Here is a 27521-nt window from a genome sequence, read left to right as displayed (position 1 = left end):
AAAGGCAGGCTGGGAACCTAAAAATGTGGAGACTAGGACTCCAGAGGTGTGGCTTACTGGCTGTGGAATAAGAAGAGAAAGAGCTGCCCTCCTCCAGGTTCCCCTGCCCCTCAGCAAGGTTCTGCAAATGCTCTCCTCTCAGAGCCCTTGGCTTAGTCCCAAAGGCTCAGCCTTTGATCCCTGGGCTAAAAGGCACCAACTGCCAGTGCCTTTGGAAAAAGGCCGGGGCTTAGCGCTGGGCTTCAGAATCCCTGGCTCCACCAATCCCCAGCAGGCCAGGCCAGGGTCTCTGGGGGCCTGTTGCCCTGACAGCTGTTCCCTCAGTTATTTTGGTCCGGGGGAGCTTGTCAATTCCAGGGTGTTTAGACCAAAATAGCCAGCGGGCAGCACAATCTCCTGGTGGCTCCTGGGGACCTCCCCAAGAAAAAAATTTGCTAGAATGGAGAGGGGCTGCGTGCGGATTGATGGAGAGGGGATTCTCCTGGTAAATGTATAAGGTTGACCTGATCTCCTGTCCCGGCCACCAGAGCTGGCAGTGGCTGAGACAGAAGGAAATTTCTGAACACTTTTCCAACCTCCCTAACCCTCTGGAACTGCTAGAGTGAGGGAGACACGCACTGGCCTTTCCTATTTCACGGATGAGGCTCACTGGGTTCAGAGAGGTGGAAACGCTGGTCCCAGGCCACGGAGCTGGGAACCTGGGGCATGGTGCTTCTTCCTTTGGACCCCTGTCAGACCTGAGGCAGATGCGCCCGGAGGAACTGAAGTCCATCCTAAAGCTCGAGCCAGCATGGAAAGTGCTGAGTGGCCCTGGCTGTCCTTCCCACAGCAGGGGCCTTGGCAGCCCAGGCCTTGCTCCCCCTCCACTCCCCCTCGCTGGGTGGGTCAAGTGCAGGGAAGAGGAAGGAGAGGAGACGGGTCACCCTGTGGCCCCGCCCTGCCCTAACTGCCCCAACTCTGATTGGCAGGGCCTCCACCCCAAACCCCCGCGGTCCCATAACCCCAGGGGACTATCCCGCTCCCTTTGGCAGCAGAGGTGGTGAGCGGGGAGAGCGCTTTGGCACGGGGATGCTGGGTACATGCCCTGGACACTCCCTATGGAACCCGCTCCTGGGCTGGGCAATTGAACTTAGTAGTCGAGCGCCACTGGCTAAGTCTGCCAGACAAGTCTTAATTCCCCGGTCGCGCACCCCCGCAGCGGCCTGGGCTCTGCGGGTTTGTCCAGCGGGTTAATTTCCTGCCCGGGTGCCCGGGTAACTCCCCTCCCTCCCGCCTCCGCCTCCTCCTACCCAGCTGCCTGACTCCGCGGTCGGTCCGCGCTGCTCTCCTTCGCCCCTGCGCGCCCTCCGGCTCCCCACGCCGTCAGCCTTGCTCGCCCCAGGAGCCGAGTACCCGTCGTCTGGTCGCCGCCCGGGGGTCCTGGCCATGCGCCCCCGCGCTGTCCCCCGCCGCCCCGCCGCGGCGCTTGCGCTCTGCAACCTCTTGCTGCTGCTCGGGCCCGGGCTCTCGTGCCCCGCAGGCTGCACCTGCACGGACCCGCACACTGTGGACTGCCGCGATCGCGGGCTGCCCAGCGTGCCCGACCCCTTCCCGCTGGACGTGCGCAAGCTGTTGGTGGCCGGCAACCGCATTCAGCAGATTCCCGAAGACTTCTTCATCTTCTACGGCGACCTGGTGTACCTGGACTTCAGGAACAACTCTCTGCGCTCGCTGGAGGAGGGCACGTTCAGTGGCTCGGCCAAGCTCGCCTTCCTCGACCTCAGCTACAACAACCTCACCCAGCTGGGCGCCGGGGTCTTCCGCTCCGCCGGAAGGCTGGTCAAGTTGAGCCTGGCCAACAACAACCTGGCGGGCGTGCACGAGGCCGCCTTCGACACCCTGGAGTCGCTGCAGGTGCTGGAGCTCAACGACAACAACCTGCGCAGCCTCAGCGTGGCCGCCCTCGATGCGCTACCCGCGCTGCGCACCCTGCGCCTGGACGGGAACCCCTGGCTGTGCGACTGTGACTTCGCCCACCTCTTCTCCTGGATTCAGGAGAACGCGTCCAAACTGCCCAAAGGTGAGCAGGAAAGCTGGCCTAAGTGGGGCTCTGGAGGGAGCAGGGAGAGACCCCCCACCCACCCGCTAAAGTCAGGTTGAGATGGCTTGGGTGAGAATGCTCAGGGTGCAACTCCTCAAGGTTTCTAGCTTGGAGTTCTCCCGCATTTCTGCTGGGAAAGGGTACGGAGGGACACAGCCCAAATGCTCCTGAGTTTCTGGGAGATAAAGCAGTGCGTCCTTCCTTCTTCCTCTGTTAACTTACCTTCCCAAGTAAGGGGCCTGCTGGTGCACCCCATGTCCAGGAGAAGATCATCTGACCCAGCTTTGTGTCTAGGACTGATAGGTGTGGGTCATCCAATAACCTTACTGAGCCGAAGGCACGCTACCATGTGGGAAACGCAGCTCCTTTCCCCTACCTGGGTACCCAGAAGATGGAGAGAAGCCGGCCAGTTCTGTGGCTCTGGTCTCTGTTGCTTGCCAGCTCAGCTTTGCTCTTCTGATGAAAAGGGTGAGGATATTCCTGGTGAGGGGACCCGCGGCAAGCCAGGCATGCAGTCATGATTTATGGCTCTGTGGCTTTTCAGCCCAGATGTGAAAAGTCATACAGAAACGTTGCAGTCAGGTGCCTTCCCTGCTTTTCTGGAGCCCCTTCTGGTGCCCTCCAGGACAAAACTCTCCATCTGCATAGTGAGCCCGAGGACACGGGGAGTGCAGGGCCCCCAGGGAAGGCCTGCAGGAGAGAGGCAAAGGTGGGGACTGAGAAGCAGGATATCCTAATACTCATAGGAATTGCACCAGTGTGCGATTGGGACAGGTGGATGTCCATAGTCTGGGTGGACTTCAGGCTGTGTGCCATCAGTGCCCATTGTAACCTCTCAGAGCTAGATCCCACCTCCCACCTTGCCCTTAAGACTTGGCAGAATTGGGATCACCCATTATAAAAGGTAACACAGATGCAGGTTGAGCTTCAGAATCTTTTATTTCATTTATTCTGAACTCAAGCCGCTCCGTGTATAGAATTCCTGGGCTGTTTTATGCATTACCTGGCTCACAGGCTCGCACTGGTGCATCAGGATGGCCACCCAGCGGTACAGGCCTCTGTGCTGGAACTTTCATTACCTTGAGCAAATCCTAGGAAGATCCTGCTTGCAAGGTGTAAGATTCTCCTACTTTAAACTTAGTCCTCAGCCTCCTGCCTGTTTCCCCAGATCACTGGGGATGGGCTCTCCTTGGTTCTGGTTGTTCCTGGCACTGGGCTGTGTGGAGCTGGCATCATTTACCCCATGGTTGGCAGGTATGGTTGGCTCCATTAAACCCACATGGTCTTGGGGTTGGTATGGTATCCTGGAGTCAGAAGTGTACCTTGTGCTCCATAAATGCCTGGGTGACTGGGACCTTGGAAAGCCATTTATTATCCTTTTTGTGCCTCAGTTTCCTCATCTCAAGGTAGTTTAGTTTAGTAGATTTCTGAAATCTGCAGATTATAGAGAAGACAATGGACACCAGGGAAGTGTGGAAGGCTGGGGAGAAAGACAGACCGGTTCAGAGAAGAAGGTGTCCATGTCCCTAGGGAAAGGGCAGGGTAAGGGGAGGGCTGGTGTCACCCAGTTGAGGGAGGACAGAGGCAGCTTGAGGGCACCTCAGGGCACAGTGCCCGGGGCAGCTCCAATCTCATCACAGCTGCCCATGTTGTGTGGCCAGCGCAGTGTCCCTAAACTGCTCCAGAGGCCGGGCGGGGGGTGGAGGAACTGCACAGGCCTTAAAATGCAAGACCTGTGTTCAGATCTGGACTCAAATTTATGACCCTGGGAAATCCTTGACCTCCCTGAGCCTCAGTTTCCCTGCGCTTAACATCAGAATTTAGGGAGCATCCTCTACTTGCTGTGTTTCAGTGAGCCTGACCCTGTGAAGGGCATAGCAGCACCGAGCAAAGTATCGGCCTTTCAGCAGGTGTCTGTCCCCTGGGTTCCTGAATGTGTGCTGCGTCTGATCCTTAAAAGACATTTTTAAAAATTTTAATTCATACAGAGCAATTGCATGTATTTATGGGCACAAAGCGCTCATTTGATACATGCATGTAATGTGTAGCGATCAAATCAGGGCAACTGGCATTTCTGGCTTCTTAAACATTTATTGTTTCTTTGTGCTGGGAATCTTCTAACTCATCTGTTCTAATGCTTTTCCAAATACAAAGTAAACCGTCGTGAATGATAGTGCCACCAGAATGTATTCCTCCCAGGTGGCTGTGTTTTGGTACCTGTTACCACACCTTCCCCCCGTCTCACCCCCTCTTCCTGGCCTGCAGCTTTCTCAGAAGCGAAGGTCAAGTGTTAAGAACCTCCTGAGTTTTGGACTTTTCCCTGCTGTCTATTCTTTTTGTATCCCCGGTTCCTCACCTGTAAAATGGGGTGACACAGTATGTGCTGTGTGAGATTGCTCGATTGTTTATTAAGAGTTCAGTGGGCACCTGTACACTCCGGTTACCGTGTAAGTGCTGCTGCTGTTGTTGTCCCGCTGTAACTAGAAGGCTCCGTCAAACAGGTTAATCTACCCAAGTCATGCAACGTGCAGCAGAGCTCAGAGATGCACCGGCATCTAGTTCCCAGCCCCTGCCACGCTGACCAGGCTTTCTGCCAGACAGTTGCCCACCAGGTTACAAACTCAGGGCTTTCTAGGCCAGTGCCTGGCCTCTTCAGGGAAGGACTTCAGAGGAAGGAGCAGAGGACCCTTTCATTTCTCCTCGCCTTCCTTCCCTGCCCCCCGCCCCAGAGGAGCAGGACAGAGCCAGAGCTTTTTTCCACGACCTTGACTAGTCGTGACAGTTGCAAAATGTGTTGTCTGCCAGGTGTACCTCCCCTGTGGCCTCAGCATGGTGGGGAGCGTTCAGGCTGCAAGGACCTCTGATCTCCCCTAGGCTCCTTTAAGGCCAGGAGACTGGGGTCCAAGGTCTGAGAATGACCTTCCCTGCTGAAGGGAAGAGGGCCAGAGTCTGCCAGCATGCCACCTGCCAGCTGGCAAAACCCCAAATAAAACAACAAATAGCAAAACAAATAAAAACTCAGGGTGCCCAATTAATGTTGAATTTCGGAGAAAGCACAAATAGTGTTATAATGTAAGCATGTGGGACATACTTATGTGGGACATACTAATGCATTAATTGGATGTCCTGTGTGTTATCTGGCAGCCCTCACCCGGGGCCTTAAGTGAGGCACTTTGTAGTTGACAGGTGCCATCTCTTAATACAGCAGCCGTGCCCGCCGGGTACCTTGGCCTGCAACTTGCCTGACAGAAAACAAATGAGCTGCAAGAAGCCATTGGCACGAGGTCGATACCTGAACTTGGGAAGGATCCAGCCCCAAGGCTGCTCTCTGTGAGGGGTGTGGAAAGGGAGAGTGAGGCCACCCCAACACCACCTTCTCTTCTGGTCCCCCCCCCCACCAGTGACAGTGGCCTCTCCCTTCTTCCAGCCCTCAATTTTACACTTGTTCTGGTGGTTTTCTTATGAAAAACCTAGACAGTTAGGACTCAGGGGACCATAATGCTTTTGCTTGGAATAGAAAGGCTTCCAGACCTATGAGCCAGATACCTGGGAATTCCCTTGAGTGACTGGGGCCAGGGAAGAGATGGAGAAAATATGGAGGCTCTGGGGGAGCCAATAAGAGGCAACAGTGATTATGACACCTCAATCACGAAGGCTGTGTTCCTTAAAGTCTTCCCATTGAGCACATTTTCTTCCCTTTACAGCAGCCCAAGAAGTGAGCAGGAATTAGACATGAAAATGAACACAGTGGTATGTCACACCTGAGAGCCATCTGGCTGAGAGGCGCAGGGATCTTGGTTGAAATGCAGAATCCCGGGCCCCCGGGCTTCTTGAATAAGCATCTGTGAGGAGGACCTGGAGATCTGCATTGGAAGGAGCCCCCTCCAGGGCTCTCGTGTGCACACACAAGCCTAAGAAATGCTGTCACGCAGGGAGGGCTACATCTGTGCCACCTTAACTCATTAACTGTTTTCCCTTCTCTGGGTTGCCTGCTGTGTCTGGGCCTTGAGCTTTTCCTTCTGCAAGCAAAGGAGTAGAAGTGAAAGAATTTGTCTAACTTTCTGTGTTCCGAGTCTCATATTCTGTGACTTTAAGACCAGGGAATATTATTCTGGTTTCAAAAATTGAGACGCTGAGGCGGGGGAGGCAGAGACCCGTCAGTGACCCACCCATCTGCTGGAATTCAGGGAGCTGTGGGCTCTGCAGTGGGAAGAGGACCAGAACACCTAGACAGACAGTGTGGGACCCTGAACTCACAGGCTGAGATGCTGTCATAGCATGGAAGGCTTTCCACTTTCTGTCCTCAGCCTTGATCCTTGAGCTACTGGGCAAAAAGGCCACTGGGTTTGGGAAGCTGAACCTGATGGGTGCAGGGATATAACTCTGTGCTTGAGTCTGGAAGTCAGGGAGCAGGTGACACAGCCCATACCAGTCCTGAGAATGTGTCACAGGAAGGTCTCAAGGGGAGAGGCTGCGCCAGTGGGGCACCCACTTGCACTTTTCTTTGTATCCAGGGCCACACGTGAACACTGCCGAGGAGGAGAGGCGAGCTGAGTTTCTTGCCCTGTCACGTTGACACATGGAGGTGTGGGGTGTAGAGCTGGGAGGAGGTGGAGGGTAGAATGACGCAGGGTCATGTGTCACGCCTTGGCTGTGCTGGCCCTGGCTCCTGGGAGGGATGGCCTCCTCTAGATTTGCTGGAGCGTCCTGGCATTCAGGGAGTGGGAGCCTCGCGGGCCAGGATCCTGCTGGGAGGGGGCGCAGTGGCAGGCAGGGCGCTCATGGAATTAGAATGTCTCTGCCTGCTTACCTGACCTGACCTGGGACTCATGGGGAACCCACCCCCTGTCTTCCACACACTGCTTCTCAGCTGTCACTCACTGGGAGGGCCTTTTTTTTTGTACCAGAAATTGAACTCAGAACCTTGTGCTTGCCAGGCAGGCACTTATACCGCTGAGCTACATCATGTGGAGATTTCTTGTCCTATGAAGTAAAATACAGTGTCTCACCTGACAAGCCAAAGTGACACTTGCCTAAAGCTTACAGGGGTACTTTCTCCGAGGAGACTGCAAAGTAATGATCTCTTTCTTTAAAAAAATAAAAGCAATTTTAGTTTCTCTGATCATAAAAATGACAAGCTCCTACAATTAGTCTGGAGAAATGTAGTTAAGTATCATGAAGAAAATAAAAATAAAAATGAAAACCTCATAATCCCATTACTATCACATCTTGGCTGTATTTTATTTTGGCTTTATTATGCCCATCTGTATTTTATAGACATCGACATTATACTATTACCTTTTATACAGATTTTTTTCTCTTATTGAACTGTGCGAATTTCCCGTCGTTATGGTTCTTTGAAAATTCAAATTTAACATCCCTGGGAATAGGTCAATTTGTAGGTACATGAATTGGAACTTTCTCCTGTTATTAGAAATGTGTGTTATGACTGGGCACAGTGGCACACACCTCAATCCCAGGGCCTACACTCTGGGAGGGTGAGGCAGGAGGACTGTAAGTTTGAGCCCTGATCAGTGAAGTGAGACTGTCTCAAAAAGTGACATGGGCTGGGGATGTGGCTCTAGGTGGGGGTCCTGGATTCCAGCCCGATATTAAAAAAAAAAAGAAAGAGAGAGAAAGAAAGAGAAAGAGAGAGAGAGAGAGAGAGAGAGAGAGAGAGAGAGAGAGAGAGAGAGAGAGAGAGAGAGAGAGAGAGAGAGAAGAGGAGGGAGGGAGAGAGGAGAAGGAAATAAAGGGAAAAAGAAGAGATGTTTGTATTCATTTTTTTGCGTGGAAGCCATGCTCACCTGGACAGCCTCATGCATGTAAATGACCCCTGGCTATTTCTTCAGGGTAGAAATGCACAGTGAAGGTCTATAGCTTTTTTAAACCCCTGGTTACATTTTCCCCTAGAAAAATGGCACAATTAGCAAAGAGTTCAGGTATCAACACACCTTTCCCAGCCATATGGACATTTTAAAGAAGTTAAATGGCATCTCTTACTCTTCCGTTTGCATTCCATGCTTGCTGGTGGAGGGAAGGTTCTGGGTGGTTTCCCTTCTCCCCGAGAGAATCAGTTCTGGGGCTGAGAGGCTGGCTGAGGTCTCAGATGCCCCTGCCAGTGGCTGCGTCCCGTCTTTGGTGTGTCTGTACATGCCGTGCATGTTACAGGCCTACTGCCTTTTCAGATTTTCATAGAGTTGACACCGTAGGGTGTCACCTTTCACATCCAGGGCTGGGTGTCAGCTTTTGCAGCACATGGGCTGGAGTTCCAGTGAGGGGCCACCTCGCACGTGGCCTTGGTGAGTCGTTCTGCTCTGGTCCCACTCATAGGCCTTTCTGAAAATGTTATGTTTTTCATGTCATGCTGTCAGTTAGCTCCAGGGTGAACAGCGTTGGGGACACAGCTGGGGTTCTGCTTTGGGCAGGACAGTGTCACTGTTGGCTGTCATTAAGTAGTTTGCCAGCTGACTCAGATCCTAAAGGGTTGAGCCTTTTCAGCAAGTGACCGTCCAGTTCCTGCTGCTCCCATCTTGTGCACCAGTGTCGTCTGGGGTCCAGACGCGTTTGGCAGGTCTTGCCAGCCTTTGGGCAGGTGGTGGCCATCAAGGTGCATGGGAACCTCCATGTCATGCAGGTTGTGGTGAGTCCCTGGATGGGCCACATTCACTGTTCTGAGTTAAATCATGTCTTGAATGTGGCCAATGTGGGACACAGTTGAGTGTGCTGCTTTTGCCTTCTTGAGCCCAGCTGTGACCTGGGGTTGCGCATTCCTGGGAGCCCCCTCTTTTTCCTCCCCCTTCTCTACCTTGACTTCTCTACATTACTGGTCCTGCTTGGTTTCCAGGGTTTCCTTCTCTGGATCTGGAGCTTGTCTTGTGAGATCTTGGCTCCTAGTCATTCTAGGACCACTGCTGACTTCCGAATACATATCTGGTCCTTTTGGGGGACACAGGATGTGCTTGTTCCTCTTTAAATTACTGGTGGCTAGTACAATAGATGACACATTTGGGAACGCTAATGGCTTCCATTACATTTTAGGATAAACCCGGTTCCTGCTCCTATCCCAGAGCCCCTCACACCACACCAATTTCTCCTCTCTCCCTCCTCTCAGCCTGGCTCAGGAGAGCCTCCCTCTGACCCTGGAAGGAGTCCAGCCCAGTGTCCAGCCAGGCCTCTGAGCTTGCTGCTCATTGCCCATAAAGTGCCTCCCAAGAGATCTCCTAACACCAAGACACCTTCCAGAACCTTCCCTGCTTTCCTGCCCCATCACTGTTAGCCACATCTCCTTGTAGGGTTTGTATCCACACTCCCAAGGCCCGCAGGATCTAGTCTGTAGTCTCCCCCACCCGTCACCCCAGAAAGGCAGCTCTGAAAGCCCAGTATGAGAGCCTTCCCTGCAGCTCTATGGCCCTTAGTGGGACTGCAGGGAAGACTGAGAGGTAAACGTGTGTTCCTCAGATCTTCAGGGGGCTGCCCTGACCCTGGCCTTGCTGAGTGGGACACCTTGCCTGTCAGTTCGCAGAGACAGAAGCAGCCTGATGAGCGGGGCAGATAGCAGGGCTCTTTGTATAGATGTAGGGTTGCCCAGGAACCCTGGGTCCTGCAGTAGAGCCCTGGGAGCTAAGGCATTGAGAACTGGGGGTCACAGGAGCACAGCACCCCTCTGTCTTGTGCCCCTACTCCTTCTCACACTACAGCAGGAGGTATGGTCAAAGAGTGTTTAAGAAAAATTCATTGTAGTAAAAGACGTATTCAACCCCCTCAAAAAAAACAAAAACAAAAACAAAAACAACCAAACAAACAAACCCAAAACCTCCCTCTTGCTCTGAGATTTGTTGGGGATTTTTTTTTTTTTGAGACAGGGCCTGGCTGTATAGGTCAGGCTGTCCCTGAACTCCAAACTGGCCTTGAACCTTCATCAGTCCTCCTGCCTTAGCCTCCTGAGTGCTGGGATTACATGTGTGTGCCACCATGCCCAGAGCTGTTTTTGTTTTATTTTGTTTTGTTTTGAGACAGTGTCTTGCTATGTAGTTCAGACAGGTCTTGAACTCATAACCCATATGTAGCCTAAACCCAACCTAAACTCAAGGTGATCTTCCTGCCTCAGCTTCCTGAGTGCTGGGATTACAGGTTTGTAATCCTTCCTGGCTCTTGCTACTGTCTGAAGCAGTTCTGAAAGTATTTTGTCAGTGTCTTTAGTTTCACTGTGGTGGCTACTTTGAGGTCCTCAGTTGATTCAAAATGTGTAGCTTTCATGATCATTTTGACTTTAGGTAAGAGCCTGAAGTCATGCAATGCCAGATTTGCAGTGAGTCAGCTGGGTAAAAACACACCGTAATGTTGTTTAACAGAAACTGCCATAAAGGATTTGAGTCACTGCAAGATGAAACGGTCATGAAAAGACGTGCACAAAAGAGGGTTTCCAGAACTGCTTCACAAAGTGACAAGAAGGATGGGGGAGTATTTTGAGATGGATTCATGGCAGAATGTCTTTCACTACTGATGTTAAGATTTAAACAGTCATATCACTCACCTGTGTCCCCCTGTGTCTATACTGATGGGCTTTCTCCCTGCACTGTCATCCACCAGCCCAAGGGACTGGCGAAGGTCAGCAGGACTGTTTTCTTAATCCTTTTAGGAGGCTCCGTCTGGCTCCGTGTGGGTGATGTCCCTCTCTCTTGGCTTAGGCAGCAGGGGAGTGGATGGAGTGACACTGTACACAGTGGATCCGAGAGCTTGTCAGGTTGTCATGAGGCTGAGTGTAGAGAGTGGGACAGAAAAAGGCTGGGCAGTTCCATGGAGGGGTATTTGTGATGGAGGCAGTGCTTATAGTTGGCTCTCTGATGCATACCTCCTGGGCCTCTCAATTAGATGCAAGCGACAGTGACCCTGGCTCTGTGGTAGGGCTTGGTCCCTGGCAGCAGCTCCTGGTTCCTGAGTGGCTCATAGCACCTTCAAGGACATGACTTGCTGCCCTTGACCCCCATCATGAGGAGCTGTGAGGGGCAGATGATGAGATACTGGGGGACTTGTTGACTGGCAGATGTTAAGTCAGGGAGACAGACTGAGTACTGGTAAAGCAGATTGGGCCCTCTAGTATGGTCAGACACTTGGGGTTGAACGGGTGACTATTCCTAAATCCAGTGGGATCTGTTAAGTGTGTGTATATCTGGTCTACTGCTCTCTAGGGCATGAATCTTCCCAGAATTTCAGACATGGTAACCCTTAGATGGGGGAGCCCTGGGAGGGGAAGATTGAGGCCTCCAGCTCCTTTGAGTTGCAGCTGATAAACAGTTGCCTGGAATTTGCACCTATTAGAAAACAGCAGATGCTCTGTAGTAATACATGTGGATGAAGATCTCTCTGTGAATTGGTATTTACTTGTCAGAAGTAGAAACTCTGAAGAACATGGTCCCTGACTCAAGATATATGAGGGGCAGTGACTCAGCGCAGGAAACTTGACCCCTGCTTGGGAACTCCAGGGAAACTGATTTTGATGTACCATAAGGAGAAAGGTCCAGCCATTACAGGTTTGGAACGGGGCTGCCAAGAGAGGCAGTGAAGTGGCCGTCCCTGGAGGGATTCAGGCAGAGTCCAAATGATTGCTCTGTGGCACTGCACGGAGCATCAGGTACTGGCTGAGATTTCTCCCAGGATATGTCAGTCCTCTGATTCTGAATTTCTGGGGCTTCTTGTCCACTCCCTGATCTGTTGGTTAAACAGATCCTAAAGAGGTTCCAGGGGACCTTCATCTCTTGCCTGATGCTTGGAACAATCTCTCCTTTCCTTGCCTTTCTGTTCCTTCGTCTGTGTTTCTTTCTGAATCTAAACAGGCAAAGCTCTATGCTGTGCCACAGAGAAAAAACGAAATTTGGAGCCTTTGTCATGTTTCAGGTTTCACTTTGTTCCAACCTAATCGTTGTCAGAACTCAGGTCACCTGCAGCTCCTGGAATCCATATCTACCCATGTATCAAGTGTGTTCAGGTCACATCCATCTTCCCTGGTGGCAGGACATGGAATTTCTGTGGCCCTCCCCATGTGCCCATGTGACCTGGGCTTTCAGGGAGGCCAGGGCAGTCCTGCTGTGAGTACCACAGGCTCATTCGTTCATTCACTCATGAATATTTGTCATGCTTTGGCTCTGTGCCTCAGGGCCACTGGCTCTAGGACTTATGTCACTCACCAGTCCATAGCCTCTTAAACCTGTCAGAAAATAGAATCCCACTAGGCTCGCCTGTCATCCCAGCACTCTTGGAAGCTAAGACAGGAGGATCACAAACTCAAGCCCTGCCTGGGCAACTTAGTGACTTAGTGTGGCCCTGGTGACCCAAGGGTAACAGTACTGGAGAAAAAGAAAACAGAATCCTCCGAGCAGCCAGCCCACACCTTTGGCTGCACAGCATCTGCTTTGGACTCATAGCAAACTTCGGGTGAGCTTCTCTGCCTCAGAGGCTGACCTTGGAGAGAATAGATCCAAGGTGACAGGAACATGTATGCTGAAGCCAGAGCAGGTCAAGCCCCAACAAAATCTACTCGGCCATCTTTTCATACAGGAACCTGTGACTCAGATGTCAAATGACTTCCCAAAGCCACACAGACAACTAGTGAAAAGCCGAGCCTGGAGCCAAGCTCTCTGTCCTCTCCGCTTGCCCATAGCATATAGTAGTGATTACGGGGGTGAAAATACAAGCACAGGCTTTGGATTCAGATCCATCCCAGTTTGAGTCCAGCTGCTTTAGTTACTAGCTGTGTGAGCCTGGCAGATTGCTTAGCATCACTGTGTCTCCTTTTCTTGTGTGTAAAAAGGTGGACAGTTATACGTGTCTCTTGTGAGCTCTGAAGAGATAAGCTTTAGCACCATGCCTGGTACTTGGAAAAGGATCATAAATGCCACTGTTTGCATCAGCATGGTGGTAAGTCAGGCAGCATCTGCACTGTCACCCAGTGGACCTGTTCCAGGGCGTCACCCTTCTGGTGTTACGTGGTATTGCTGAGAGTGGGTGAAGCGGAGAGTAAGTTACCCTTCCTTCCCAGGCCTGGCCCTGCCCCTGGCTCACCATATCATCTGGGGATGTGTGAGTTTCTTCTTGCTGCTGGAACAAATCGCATAAACTTCACGGCTTAAGCCACCACATATCTATTCTCTCGCAGCTCTGACGGACCCGGACCCATGTGGTCAGACAGGTCTGATGGGCTAAGATCAAAGTGTCTGCATTCCCATCACCTTTTCCAGCTTCAGAAAGCTGTGCTTGCCCCTTGGCCCTGAGTCTGACCCCTCTGGCCTCTCTGTCCATTGGTAGATCTCCTCCTCTGACTCCACCCTCCTGGCCCTCTCATTAGGCCCTGTGGTCATATCTGCCCTTGGACAATCCAAGATCGCCTCACCATCTTCAGATCCTTAATTTGATCTTTGGAGCCCTTTTGTCCTAGTGGAAAGATAATATGTTCACAGGTTCCGGGAATTAGGATATGGAAGTCTCCAGGGATCTCTATTCTGTGTGTAACAGTAAGTGACTTCACTCCTTGCATTTTTCCACCTGTGAACGGAGAGGGGCAGGTGACATGTGGGTTGTTCTGTCTGTACAGGCTCCTTTCTCCCATGGTCCCCTTTGCAGTCACTTCCCCACACCCCCACAACTTCGGGCACAGTGATGGCAGTGGCCACAGCACCAGGGCTTACTCAGACCACCAGGGGCAGCTGTCAGCTGTGAATGATCCTAAGTCAGCCTTTGGAAAACCCATAAATATAGCAGGAAAACCATAAATATAACAGAGGTGGGGCTTTGGAAGATTAGCTCATGAGAACTCTGATTCTGGATTAGTTAATTTGATGGCATTATTGAGAGGTGATGAAAACTTAGGAGATGGGGCTTAGTTGAAGGGAGTGAGTCACAGGGTATGACCTTGGGGACTGTGTCTTGTCCCTACTCCATTTCTCCCTAGCTTTGCTTTCTGGCTGCTATGAGGGGAGCAGCTTTTTTCTACCATGCCCTTCCATTGTGACCTTTACACCATGGAGCCAGCTTGCCATGAACTAGACCATTGGAAACAGTGAGCCAAAATAAAATTCTCTTTCTTGGAGTTGCTTTTCTGGTGTATTTGGTCACAATGATGAAAAGCTGACACACTTGTGCATTATAAGAAGTTTAGCTGCATCCTTGTCTTATACACCCACTGTGACAACCAGAAATATCTCTAGAAACCAGCAAATGTCCCCTGTAGGACAAAATCACACGAGTCGAGAGCCAGTACTCTGAAAGATTGTTGAAAGAAAGGATGATAGACAGTGAAGTTTTTATCATAGTTCCTGATAAACAGTAGGAGTTTCAGTAAATATTTTTCCCAACACAATGGCATTTTGAGTACAACATCACAAGAGGGACCCACACCCCTCCAATCCCCAGACACCCAGCATGTTTCTCACTCCAGCTGGCCAGCGAGCTCTCTAGCCAAGACACACTTGGGACATTGGGTGATTAGAGGACAGATCTGGGGAGGGAGTTGCAGAAGGCTCTTGGGCCTCTAGAGGCAGTGTGGTTCTCTATCTCCATGCTGAGGCATGATGGGAACATGCTATGGACTGTGCTCAGGTTTCCTCATACCGACCTTGGCAGGAGATTCTCAATAACCAGATCATCAGTGGTAGCTCAACACAGGTTAGTATCCTTAGGACCCAGCACAGGGCCCAAGTCAGAGTTTGTTATTGATGATCAAAGTGGCTGTGATGGTAAAAATGGTGGAGATGTAGATCCAACTCATGTTACGGTGGGCAACGTGATAGTGATTGTGGTACAGGTCCACGTGGTGGTGACAGTGGCTGTGGTTGTGGTAGAGGTGATAGAAGTGGCGGAGGTGGACATCACAGCTGGGGACGAGGTAGTGATAGAACTGTGGCAGCAGCTGTGGTGATAGTCAGGGCGACAGCAGCAATTGTGATATTGGCCGTGATGGTGGAAATTCTTAAGCTGCCATCCTGGAGAGTGATGTGTTCTGCCCTCCGCTCATTTCCTGCCAGGGGGAAGCCAGGTTAGGGAAACCACACCGGGGCTCTGTTGAGTTTCCACCCTGGGTTGCAGCTGAGCTTGCTATTTTGAAGTGAGGGGTGGGAGCCAAGCTGAAGCACAGGATCCAGACACACGTCTCACTCTGGGGGGATCCATGTGATCATACTGTCTCTTCTACAGGACACTCTGCAGAGCCAGGATGAGCCCTTGAGCTGATGCAGCAGAGATGCCTTCCACTTAGTGAAATCAGCTTATTACTTAATCAGACGAAGTGTCTGCTGGCTGAGACAGGGAGGATAATTGGGACTTTCCCTGGTGTGGCAGTCAATATTTAATGAAAGTGAAGGTGGAAAACAAAGGTTAGTACTATAAGAAATTAGAGCCGGTGTTCTGGGCACGCCAGGAGCAGGGCAACACCTCTCACTGTCCTCCTTGTGTAGCACCCTTCTTGGCACCCAGAGGCCACAGCATTAGCACCTGCTCCAGGTGCTGAGTGAACTAAGAACCATCAATGCCTGGACAGAGCAGTCAACAGGGAGTCAGCAGACCCAGGTTCCAGTTGAGGATCCAGGTGGCTTTAGACCTCTTATCCAACTTCTCTGGGCCTCTCTGTGAAATGAGAAGGGAGGCAGGACGGGAGTGAGACTAGAAGGTGTCCAAGGTGCCTTCAGTCTAACCTTGTGTGATGTGTAAGAGGAGAATAGGCTGGTGGGAAGCCTGGCTGTGATGTGAAAAGCCTCTAAAGACCTCTGGAGTTCTGGGAGATGAGCAGGAAGGGCAAGGAAGAGCGTTAACCTACAAGAGCAATGGACCAGAGTCCAGGGGTCCCTGTAGAACCCTTCACATCCGTCTTTCCTCTAAGTGTGCTATGGAGAGTGACCCTCCCCTGGAAGTTGCAGCCCCAGCAGTGAGCTGGGGACACATCTGCATGCTCTCTCTCTAATTTCTTCTTGTCACAAGAGCTTCTTACACCCTGGGAAGACTTGCAAAGGCCACATTAGAGTCTTGGGCAGCCAGTTTGGGTAAGGACAAATGGCCACTGAACATGCATTATGATGTGTAGCTCTGCTGACCATCAGGGCAATGCAAAACAGGTCAACAGTGTCCCCCCTTATGGCTTCTCAGGTTGAAAAGGATGAAAGTGTCAAAATCCACTGTTGGCACAAATCCAAGAACTCACACACAGTCTTCAACTTGTGGGGATGAAACTTCAGGAAATAATGAAGAAAGCAAAGAAGGATGACCATAGCAGCATTGCTTTTAGTAAGAAAAACTGGGAATCATTCTTGGGCTTGGGAAGAACATCCTTGGTCGCTCTACTCAAGAAAATGCCCTGCAGCTGCTAGAAATGGAAAAGGAAGATGTTCCCAACACAGTCAGCAGGCTCAATGACAGGGTATATTTCTACTTGGCACATTCACATACATGTACACATAGAAAAAAATTTAGAAAGGTATAAACTAACACGGTGACTGCATTTATGTATTCGTTTGTCCCCTTTCTTTGTATTTGTGTTGTCTCAGTGTGGATGCAAGCTTTACCTATACGTGGACGTGGGAAAACACAAATATATCTTTAGCAACAAAAAATGCTTATGAGAGCCTGTCACCAGCCTGAGCGCGGCAGTCCCTGGGAGGCCAGGTCAGGGGAAAGGCTCTGAGAGATCCCTGGCTGCAGCCTCTCAGTTGGCGAAGGGCCGTCTGGGACGCAAGAGATTAATCTCAGTCCACCATCTGCTGTGTCACCACCTATTTCTGGAGGATGGCAGCTCTCCACCCTCTCCAGCTCAGATGGCAGCTGCTGGGCAGAAGTCACCAGTCAAGGGAAGGGAGCCTGGCAGATGGTGACAACAGGACCCCCAAGCCACCCAGCCCAAGGGAGATGCCAGTCCCTTCTGAGTGTGCTGTCATTGGGGGAATATGCTCCTGGTCTCTCTGTAGAGGAACTACTGGACCAAATGAACCCCAGCCATTATTTGAGTGGTGCAGATAAGACTGATGTCCTGACACAGAGAGACCTGGCCCAGAGAAGGCCATGTACAGAACCCTGACCAGGAAAGCTGTACCAAGATATACCCAATGGACAAGAGTTACTTGGCCTAGAGAAACCTAGGAGTAGTCCATGGGCAACAGGGACTATCCCATGATGCACTGGGGGTGGATTGAATGTGTCTCCCTGAGAGACAGGTCCAGACCATGTGGCACCTGCAAAAGGGGCCTTATTTGGAAGGAGTCTCTGCAGATGTAATTAAACTTGAGAATCTAGTGAGGTCATCTTGGGTTGAAGGCAGGGCTGCCTAGATTCACGAACAGGTATCCTTATAAAAAAAGCAGAGGGAGATTTGCAAGCAGAAGCAAAGCAAAAGGTCATGTGAAGGTGGACAGAGCCTGAAGTATTGCAGCCACAAGACAAGCAATGTCTGGAGTCACCAGAAGTTGGAAGAGGAAAGCAAGCTTCTCCCTTGGAGGCTTCAGAGGGAACCAGAGCTGTGGATACCCTGATTCTGATTTCAGAATTCTGGCCTCTGGAACTAAGAGGCAGCACATTTGTTTTAATCTAACCAGTGTGTGGTTTGTTGTAGCAGCCCTTATGAACTCAGCACTCAAGGCTGTATTTGGAATGACCCATTAATGCTCTTGCCTCTGCGTGTTCTGGGCTCAGACTGCCACTGGAGGTAGCATGGGCACACGTCTCCTGTATAGCTTTGTGTGATTCTGTGACACTCTGGGTCTTGCTCTCCCAGCAGTCATTTGAACAAGCATTTTTAAGGCAATGAAGGGTGAAATGGCTAATTGTACCAGCCCAGGGACAGATTGCCTGGTTGTAGTTCTTGGTACCACCATTCATAGTGGGAAACATTAAGCATATGACACACCTGTTTGGTTTCTTTCTTTGTGATCTATGATCACTGTGGGTAGCTGTGATTTGTTTTATGAGTTAAAGGAATAGGGCCAGTAGAGAGTGCTCACAGGACACTCTGGCCCATGAGATGACTGAGAGAGGAGTGAGCTGGGTTGACCTCAACTCTTATTTCCAGAGATGAGACTTTCCTGTCCCATGAGGGAGAACGATGTACAGCTTTTCTTTTTCCAAGGGAGTGATGAGCTATCTGCTGGTGAATTTGGAGGACAGGACTTCTATCCTGCAGTGCAGGGCCTTGTCCAGCCCTGGGCCGTGGGTAGGTGGGCCTGGCTGTTGGGGCAGCTGGTTTGGGAAGCCTCTTGTGCCCCTGCATCTCAGACTCTATCTTTATTTATGCATTCCTTAAAAGTATTGTCTGCACACTGAGTATAGGAAAAACAGCAGTAAAGGAAGCTGCCTAACCCCACAGAGCTGCTAAGTGATGGCAAAGGCAGGGAAACAGAAAATAAACCAGTGCATATAAGGCATGCCAGGGGTACCCAGGCAGACAGCAAGTAAAGCCAGGTTGGGAACAGAGTTAGCGAATGGTAGTGGAGGAAGCATGGAAAGCTGCTTTAGTTGGGGTAATGGAGGTTTCTTGGGGCAAAGAGACATCTGAACAGAGATCTGAAGGAAGTGAAGGGGCCAGGCAAAGGGACAGGTGCAACGCCCTGAGGTTAGCTTGTGCTAGCTGGAGGAGTGTGAGGAAAGGCAACAGAGTGAAGGGGTACAGAGGAGGTGATGAGGACTAGGAATTTAATTTTAGGAGAGATGGGGGCATAGGACAGGGGGTGTTGAGCAGTGTGCTGAGATACAAGCTTCTCTGTGTGATAGTGAATCTTGATTGTCAGCTTGATTGTTTTGAGAGATGCCTGGGAGCGTAGGATGCATATCTATCTGGGTGTGTCTCAGTGGGTCATGGGGGCGTGACCTTGGGGACTACAGCTGGCCCCTGACCCCTTCCTTTCTGGCTCTTTCTCACCCTTTCTGCTTCCTGAATGCCAGTGTGAGCAGCTGTCCTTTACCATGCCCTTCTTGCTTCCAAGCCAGTGCATCATGGACAAACCCTCTGAAACCATGAGCCAATGTAAACCCCTCTTTAAATTGTATACCTCAGGTGTTCTGCCCCTGCAATGGGCAGGCGACTAATACAGTCTCTAAAAGATCCATTCCGGCTGGGAAGGGGGGAACTGGCACCCTAGAAGGTAGAGGCAAGAAAGCAGCTGTGTGGTGGTATGCCTCCCTTTTCTGACTCTATTTTTTTTTTTTTTTTTTTTTTGGCTTTTTCGTTTTTTTATCAGTACCGGGGATTGAACTCACGACTGCCTGCTTCCAAGGCAGGTGCTTATGCCGCTGAGCTAAACCTCCAGCCCCCCCCTTTTCTGACTCTATACTTCATTCATTCATTCATTCATTCGGTTCCAGACCCGGGAATGGAACTGTGACTGTTGTAGGGTGCTGAGAAACCTGATGTGCATGATGGTGCATGCCTGTAATCCCAGTACTCAGGGATGCTGGAATGGGAGGGTCATGTATTTAAGCATCTTAGTAACTTAATGAGACTCTGTCTCAAATAAAAAATAGAAAAGTGCTGTGGATTTAGCTTGAGGTGAAAGCTCTAGGTTCATTCCCCAGTATCACCAAAAAGAAAAACTTTCTGTCCATAAGGACAATCTCCTTAGCATAGCATTTGAACTTAAACCAGTGGTTCTCTCCCCAGGAGACTAGTTTCCCCATCTAGGAGGTGTTGACAGACCTGGAGACAGTGTTGACTGCCACACTGAGCAGGGAGTGCCTTGGAATCTGGCAGCTAAAGGTTAGAGATCATCAATATCGTCCTTGGTATATGTCTGTAATCCCAGCACTCAGAGGCTGAGGCAGGAGGATTGCTGCAAGTTCAAAGCCAGTCAATGCTAAATAGTTTAAGACTAGTCTGAACTACATAATGAAACACTGTCTCAAAAAACCAAACCAAAACAAAACAAAAATTAAACCTTGAGGGCATGGGATAGTTCCCCACTGCCAAGAGCCTTGCAGTCCCAATGTCCAGTGCTGAGACTGAGAAACCCTGGTCTACAGTAAGATTCTGCAGGAGAGGGCCAGGGATGTGGCTGAGTGGCACAGCACCTGCCTGACAAATGCAAGGTTGTGAGTTCAAATACCCGATACCAAAAACCAAAGCAAAACAAGATTCTGCAGGAGAGAATAAAGGACCGGAAAGTCAGATACCCCAACTCCAGAACTCTGCAGTCTCAGGTGCTTTTGCAGCCCCCCTTCTGCAAGGCTGCTGACTGACTGGCTCTTTGTCCCAGTCATCTTATTTCCCTGTCCTTTGTGAGCTGCAGAAGGCCATTCAGTCAGTGGATCTTATCATGATAGGTGCACCCAGCTTCGGCCCCAGTCCCTCACCCCTGATAGGCTTGTGTGTAGCATTTTCCAAACAAGTCCTTTTCTTCCAGCCACAGAGAAATGTGACATGACATTTTCTAAAATCGTCACTTTGTAAAAATGCCAAGACTAATCTCAAAGTACAAAGAGCATTGTGGAAATCAAAATTGACTGAAAGAGTCACGGCCAGTGAAGCCTGGATTTAAATGGCAACACCGTGGCCTTGTGTGTGTGGTGGTTGTTTCCCAGTTAATATTGCTCAGGAAAGATGAGGATTTCCTGGCTAACTCATGACCTGTTGCCAGTTTAAGGGTTGCAGGTAATCTTTTGGCTCTAGAAACGCCCTGGACCTCATGTCTGCTGTTATTTTCAAGAGGTCTGTGGCTGGGGGTGGGCTGTTAAGCAGAGGCAGAAGTTAGTTGGTTTTTCCACTTTTCCACTGAAGAAATCAGTGACTGCAGGGAAGCCCCCATGTAACTACTGATGAAACCATTCCTCCTGTATTTGCATGCACTTAAAATGCTGGGAAGTAAGCACAAGTTGGGCCTCTTGAAGAAAAAGCAGCAATCAGAAATTGTGGTTGGGTGTGAACTGTGGAAGTCCTCTGGGCTGTGGTCCATCCAGTGCTTGGATCTATATAAGCAGGCATGATTTAAGGAGAAGAGTGAGGAGTCTGGTTGCCAGGCAGTAGTTCCCATGGCTTGGAAAGCACCAGTGGGTTGGCTGTGCACCCCTAAAGCCATGGGCCAGCACAGAAGGGACCAGAAAACTGGTCTTCCTCTGTCTTCTGTTGCTGAGCCAGAAAAGGAAAAACTCGCAAGAACCCCAAAGCTTTCAAAGGTGCTGGGGGATCCACAGGGCTGCTCATGCTGAGACAGGCTGATTTGTTAGCAAGATGTGAAGAGGTCATTTTGACTCTCAGATAGTGCTGGAAGTGAATTGAAGGTCAGCTCTTTGGAACCAAGCAGCACCAAAAAAAGAGAGCAAGTGGACGTTTTCCTGCGAGGTGGTGGGAAGCCAGAGGCAGTCTCAATTGAAGCTTAAAGTCAAAACGGTGTCCTCATATCTCCCATTTCTTCCACTGGGGAAGGGCACTTTATCACCCAAGGGTGTGAATCAGCCTCCAGAGCTGGGTGCCTGGGCTCAAATCCTAGCTTTGCTGCCCTGAAGCTGTGCTTCACTTTTCTCACCCATAAAATGTGCACAGGAGTACCTACCTCACAGGGGTGTCTGAGAATTAGAGTTAGGCAGCCTTTTCTTGGAATATTCTTCTTCCTTTGCAGTGCTAGGGGATTAAACCCAGGGCCTTGTGCACGCCAGGCAAGTGTTATCCACTGAGCTATAATCCCAACCCTGTACGCAGCGCTTAGAGCCCCAGTGTCTACACATAGTGAGCTCAGTGTGACTCACTGTTGCCACTGCTGTGATCATTTTGCTTTCTTGCTCCAGATCAGAAACAGAAGAACTAAGCTCATTAGCTCTATCTACTTTTTCTTTTTCTTTTCTGTTTTGCAGTATGGGAGATTGAACCTAGATCCTTCTCACTGAGCAACATCCCCAGTCTTTTATATATTTTGAAACAGGGTTTCACTAAGTCACCAAGTTGCCCAGGGTAGACTCAAAATTGTGATCCTCTTCCCTCAGCCTCCTAGAATGCTGGGATTATAGGGATGCACTATCACATCCAGCTTGTATCTGAATTTCACACGTACTCTTACTTCTGAGCTATGTAGAATCATGGCAGTCTTTTGGGTTTGTACAGTTTATATTGTACATGTGTCAGTCAAGATGGGTAGATTGTGCTTGGTAACAAGCAGTCCTGGTGGCTCAACCCTTCCCAAGTCTGTGTTTTTGGTTCATGTCCAGTGAACTCTGGTGGTGGGGATGGGGTTATGTTCATAGTGTTCACTCAGAAGCCCTGGCTGTCAGAGGCTTCATCTTAACATGTATCCACCTCTACCAGGCTGGATCACAGAAAATTCTCTCCTGCTCTGTCTGCTGCTGTGTTTCACAAGCCTGAATGTTTTTGTTTTGTTTTGTTTTTATGACAGGGTCTCACTACATAGTTCAGGCTGGCCTTGAATTCTTGGTGATCCTCTGCCCTCAGTCTCCCCAGTGGTGGGATTATAGGCCTTCACCTGCCAGGCTGTGGATGAATGAATGAATGAACAAATGTCTATCTTCTCCCACTAGAACTTATACTCTGAGAGCTTAGGAGCCTTGTTTGCTTTGTATCAATCACTTGGCACAGGCAAATTGCTGAATACATGTTTGTTGAATGAATGAGTAAGTGCCATGTCTCACAGTGCTCAGTTTCTCTGAGTCTCAGGCAAATCTCCCATGAGGCTCATCTAAATGGAGGGAAGAGTGGACTCACCTACCTGCAGTTTGTGCAGCTATCTTCTTCACTTGATGGCAGACAGGGTTCCCTCAGAGAACAGCTTCGTGATGAGGGAAGAGTCATTGGAGGTGACTCTAAAGTGTCTTAAATTCACCACATCTGCACCTTTTGTGGCTCCCACTCACAGGCAGGCCCTGGCTTTCTTCCAAGAACGCAGGCCACCCCTCCTCCCAGGCCCCTTGCTCCGTGGTCTTTCTTTCCCTTTTCTTCCTTTTGGAGCCATTGTGGCTATTGCCCAGGACTCTGGGCCCTGATTTGGGTGAGTTGGACCCCAGGCTCACCTGCATATGTACTATAGTGCAGCTCCGGGCAAGTTACATCCTCTCTCTGTGATGGTTCCTTCCTATCTGAGCCGGTTCCTCACCCAGAAATGAGGATGAGATTGGGACCTGTCCCCTGGACGCTTTGGAGGGGTTACACAATTCATGGATGTGAAGTGCTTCAAACAGGAAGTTCTGTGTGGTGTACACTGTGGTGTGGTGGCGCGGTGTGATTGTGGAGCACGTAATCAGCACATGTGTCTTGTATTTCTAGACTGGAGGATTTCAAACTTCTTAACTCTGTTGTGCTCCCTTCATGTGAACCCTTACAGACCTCCCAGGAGATAAAAGAATCTAAGAGGCATGCTGTCCGTACTGGGGATAAGTGTCCTGGAAGGTCTCAGACCCCTTACACTCCCCCTGGACAGCTAGGGAACAGTGCTTTTCAATGATCCCTCACAGAGCCCACCTCGGGCCCAGCAGCAGTGCCCCATTATTAAAAATGCAACCTTGGGGTCCCTGCCTTGAGCTCCTGGGTGCCTTGCTCTAGGGGTGTCACTGGGGGTCCTGCACTGTAGCACAGACTTCAGGTGACTTCAGCATATAGAATCTGCACCCCGGCTGTTGAGCACTGAGTACCATGAGGAGGCCGCCACCAGCTGTATCCTCTGCACCTGTCCAAGGAGACCTCGTAGCTACACTTTCCCGCTGCTGTCAAGGAGCCACCCATGGGGTATCTACAGTGCTGTGCAGATCCCCTGTTCCTTTCTGCCCTGAGGACAGGGAAAAGAAGGGTGGCACCCAGCTGGGGAAGCTGCACTGCAGACTGTAGGGTCCTTTCATTGGCTGACACTTCGTGGTTACCCACCGGCACCTGCTGCCGCCTGGCTCCCCCACCATGGTTGACTATTACCCAGGTCTGGAATGAATTCTACAGATTTCTGAACCCTAGACAGAGTATGGTGCTGTTCTTTCCCTGCCCTGAATAATTTCAGATCAGAACAGTACTAAGTCTTAGCCAGGCGTGGTGGTACACACTTGTCAGCCCAGCACTCTGGGAGGCTGAGGTAGGATGATCACAAGTTTGAGCCCAGCTTGGGCAACTTAATGATTTAGTGATTTAGTGTTTAAAAAAGAAAAGAAAAGGAAAACAACAACAACAAAGGGATGGGAGGTGCAGCTCACTGTAAAGGTCCTGGGTTCAGTCCCCAGGATTGGGAAAAAAAATAGGTCAAGATCAGCATGTTCTGATTTTTCCCATGAAGATTACCCTAAGGCTTTCAAAAAACAAACAAACAAACAAACAAAAAAAAGATTTCCGACCTGGGGCTGTAGCTCAAGAGGTCCAACACTTGCTGAACGTATGTGAGGCCCTGGCTTCAGCCCCCAGTGCCACCAAGTAAAAAGTTGTAAGAAGGATTTAAATTCCACTCAGACCAGCTTTCCCTCCTTTTCTTTTGGAGGGATCGCTTGCTCTGCTCCCCATGAGGGGTACCCACCTCAGGAACTGCTGGACAGTCATGAGCTGTGTCCTAAACCTATCTTGTTCCACCCTCGCCCCACAGGCCTGGATGGGATCCAGTGCTCCCTGCCCACTGAGAGCCGGCGGGTGGCCCTGCGCGAGCTGTCTGAGGCCAGCTTCAGCGAGTGCAAGTTCAGCCTGTCGCTCACGGACCTGTGCATCATCATCTTCTCGGGCGTGGTTGTGTCCATTGCCGCCATCATCTCCAGCTTCTTCCTGGCCACTGTGGTGCAGTGTTTCCAGAGGTGCGCCCCCAACAAAGATGCCGACGACGAGGACGAGGATGAGGACGACTGAGCCCCCTCTTCTGCTCTTTCCTTACTCTCCTAGCCTCACCAGTGGTGCCTCTGTTAGACAGAAATGCTGAAAACAGAAAAGCATCGGCCACCATCCATGAGCAGGACACAGCCTGCTCCATGTCTGGGACCCTGGGAGCCTGCTGCAACCCGGATCTCGGAGTTTAGCATCAGCAGAGAGAAGAAGCCCAGACAAGATAGAGGTCCCCTCGCAGAGCCCACCTAGGGCGCAGATGTGTATGGGGGGCAGGTGGCCAAGTCAGGCTCCGTGGCTGCTGGCAGAAACCCTCTCGAGGAGATAGGAAGACTTGTGGCCTCCAACTGTAAGGATGCTTGTACTGGTCTTTCTCTGATCTGCACTGGAAGACCACAAGCCATCTCCTTCCTCCCAAGAGACAGTAGCTCATCAGCAGAGAGTCAAATTCAAGTTCAAACCATTCTCCATGGGAACAGGAAATCTCCTCTTCATATACTAGGCTCGGCAACCTTGGGATTTTATAGGAGAACAAATAAACTTACACACAATAGACAACGTTTGTGCCCCCACTCCCATGCCTCGATGATGGTATTTTGAGGTGAGGCCTTTGGGGTGTGATGATGGTGTCCTCCTGAGTGGCATTAGTGTCCTTAGATTCCAGAGACCCAGGGGCAGAAGCAGCAGGAAGGTGGCCATCTTCTAACCAGGAAAGGGCCCTCTCCAGATCCCAGCTGTGCTGGTGCCCTCCTCGCCCACTCCCAACCTCCAGAACTTCGAGAAATAAATGTCTATTGTTTATAAGTTGCGCAGCCTGTGGTAGTTTGTGATAACAGCCACATGGGCTAGGATACAGCGCTTAGCTAAAATGGCACCAAGGACAAAGCTAAGAACCAGCTGCAGGGCATTGGTTAGTGAACTCTGGAAAACAGTTTGGGAAAACTGTTGATGTAACTCAAACCCTGCTCCTTGTCCTAAGAGGTAGTGCCTTGCAACAGAGGGACAATTGTTTTGTCCAGTTGTCACAGTCGCTTTGCTCAGAGTCCTCTTCCCTCTGTGGTGCAGTCCCAAGTCTCTGCTCAGCCACTAATCCTTGGTCATTCTCTGTGCTGGTACAGTTCCAGAGGTATCCTCTGTGGAACTTTTGGTAAACTTTCCTTCAGTCAGGATTCCAATGCGCAGGCTTCACTGGGCCAATAAAATGTTACTTCCTCCCACACACATACACATGCACAAAATCCCCACAGGAGCCAGGCATGGCAGCATGCACCTGTAATCTCAGCACTCTGGAAGGTTCAGGCAGGAAGATTCCAAATTTGATCCCAGTCAGGGCTACCTAGTAACTTAGTGAGGCTCTGCCTCAAAAAGGATGGAGGATGTAGCCTGGTGAGAAGGACCTGAGTTCAATCCTCAGTACCATGAAAACAAACCAGAAAATTCCCACTGGAACTCGGCCTCTGAATGACCTCCCTCTGTGGCCTCAGGGTGAATGTGACATTTCTTGGAAATATAGGCTGTGACAGGCGGGGCTCTCCAGGATGTGGCATGCAGCACTTTGGTTGGAGACAGTGTGATACAAGCAAATTGTGCACCCTAGTGGGTTGATGCAAGGTGACTGGGAGACTGAGCCAGAGCTCATGAGATGCCTGTGATTCTTTGGAGAACCAGGTTCAATCCCCAGTACCTTCTCTTTTGCTGCTCATAATACCACTTCTGTTTTCTCCTCCCACTGTCCCTTCTGTCTTTGCTTCCACAAATAATTATTGAGTATGTGCTAAGTGCCAGGTACAGTACAGATAGTGTGGGTAATGCATTAAATAATAAAGATGGAACTGGTTGTGGTGGTGTACACCTGTAATCCTAAAACTTTGGGTGGCTGAGGCAGGAGGATTACATGTTTGAGCTCATCCTGGGCAACTTAGCAAGACCTTGTTTCAAAATAAAAGATACAAAGGATTGGAAGTGTAGCAAAGGCCCTGGATCTAATCCTCAGGAACAATGAAATAAAAGCCCTCTCCAGCATCCACTCGAGTGAATGAATTGCAGGTCTAACCTGTCTTGTCATCAACTTGAGCCATATGTAAGCATCCTCACAACTCCAGGGAAGACCTCTGTATTGATTTGTATATGAGGAAACCAAGGTTTGGGGAAGGTACACAGAGTGCAGGAGGAAACAGGGCTAGAACAGGCTAGGGCCTGGTGATGCCCAAGCCTGCGCTTGGTTATGAGAGACCTCTGTGCTGGGTGCTGGGCTAAGCCCTTTGGGTAGATTTCATCCTTAAACCACTCATATGTTCTGCAAGGCAGGTACCATTATCATCGCTTCTTGAAGGCTCCCGTGCCTCAGTTTATCCTGGAGTCAGCTGATTTGAGTCTGGGAATGACTTGCCAGCAGACACAGCCAGAAGGTGAGGGACTAGAATTTGGTTACAGATGCTGTGACAGGTAGGATGGAAGAAACAAAGATTGGTAGGAAAGAGACAAGAAAATCATAATTTTGAGAAAATTGCAGCTTTAAAATACAGTCAAAGCCCCCCCCCCAAGGTCACAGTGCCCTTCACTCCCTAGACCTGTTTTGCTTTCCTTACTGGGTCCTCACTTGTACATTCCTAAGAGTATTAAGAATACTGTAGCTGGGTGTAGTGTACACACCTGTAACCCTAGCACTCAAGAGGCTGAGGCAGGAGGATT

At 50.4% G+C, this 27521-nt stretch overlaps 1 protein-coding gene across 1 annotated transcript; it reads left to right on the top strand.

Annotated features, from left to right (window-relative positions):
* Positions 1 to 985: 985 nt before the first annotated feature.
* On the top strand, positions 986 to 25638 carry Lrrc38 (leucine rich repeat containing 38). Its single transcript, XM_003471404.4, has 2 exons — positions 986 to 2059; positions 24604 to 25638. The coding sequence occupies exons 1-2, from the start codon at positions 1426 to 1428 to the stop codon at positions 24855 to 24857; spliced, it is 888 nt and encodes a 295-aa protein (XP_003471452.1). The 5' UTR covers positions 986 to 1425; the 3' UTR covers positions 24858 to 25638.
* The last annotated feature ends 1883 nt before the right edge of the window (positions 25639 to 27521 follow it).

The sequence above is a fragment of the Cavia porcellus genome, unplaced genomic scaffold (genome assembly GCF_034190915.1).
Source record: "Cavia porcellus strain 051 isolate PalLab524CR breed Dunkin Hartley unplaced genomic scaffold, mCavPor4.1 scaffold_25, whole genome shotgun sequence".
NCBI classification, from domain to species: domain Eukaryota; kingdom Metazoa; phylum Chordata; class Mammalia; order Rodentia; family Caviidae; genus Cavia; species Cavia porcellus.
Note: the sequence above shows the minus strand (reverse complement) of the source record. Positions and strands in the feature narration are given on the sequence as shown.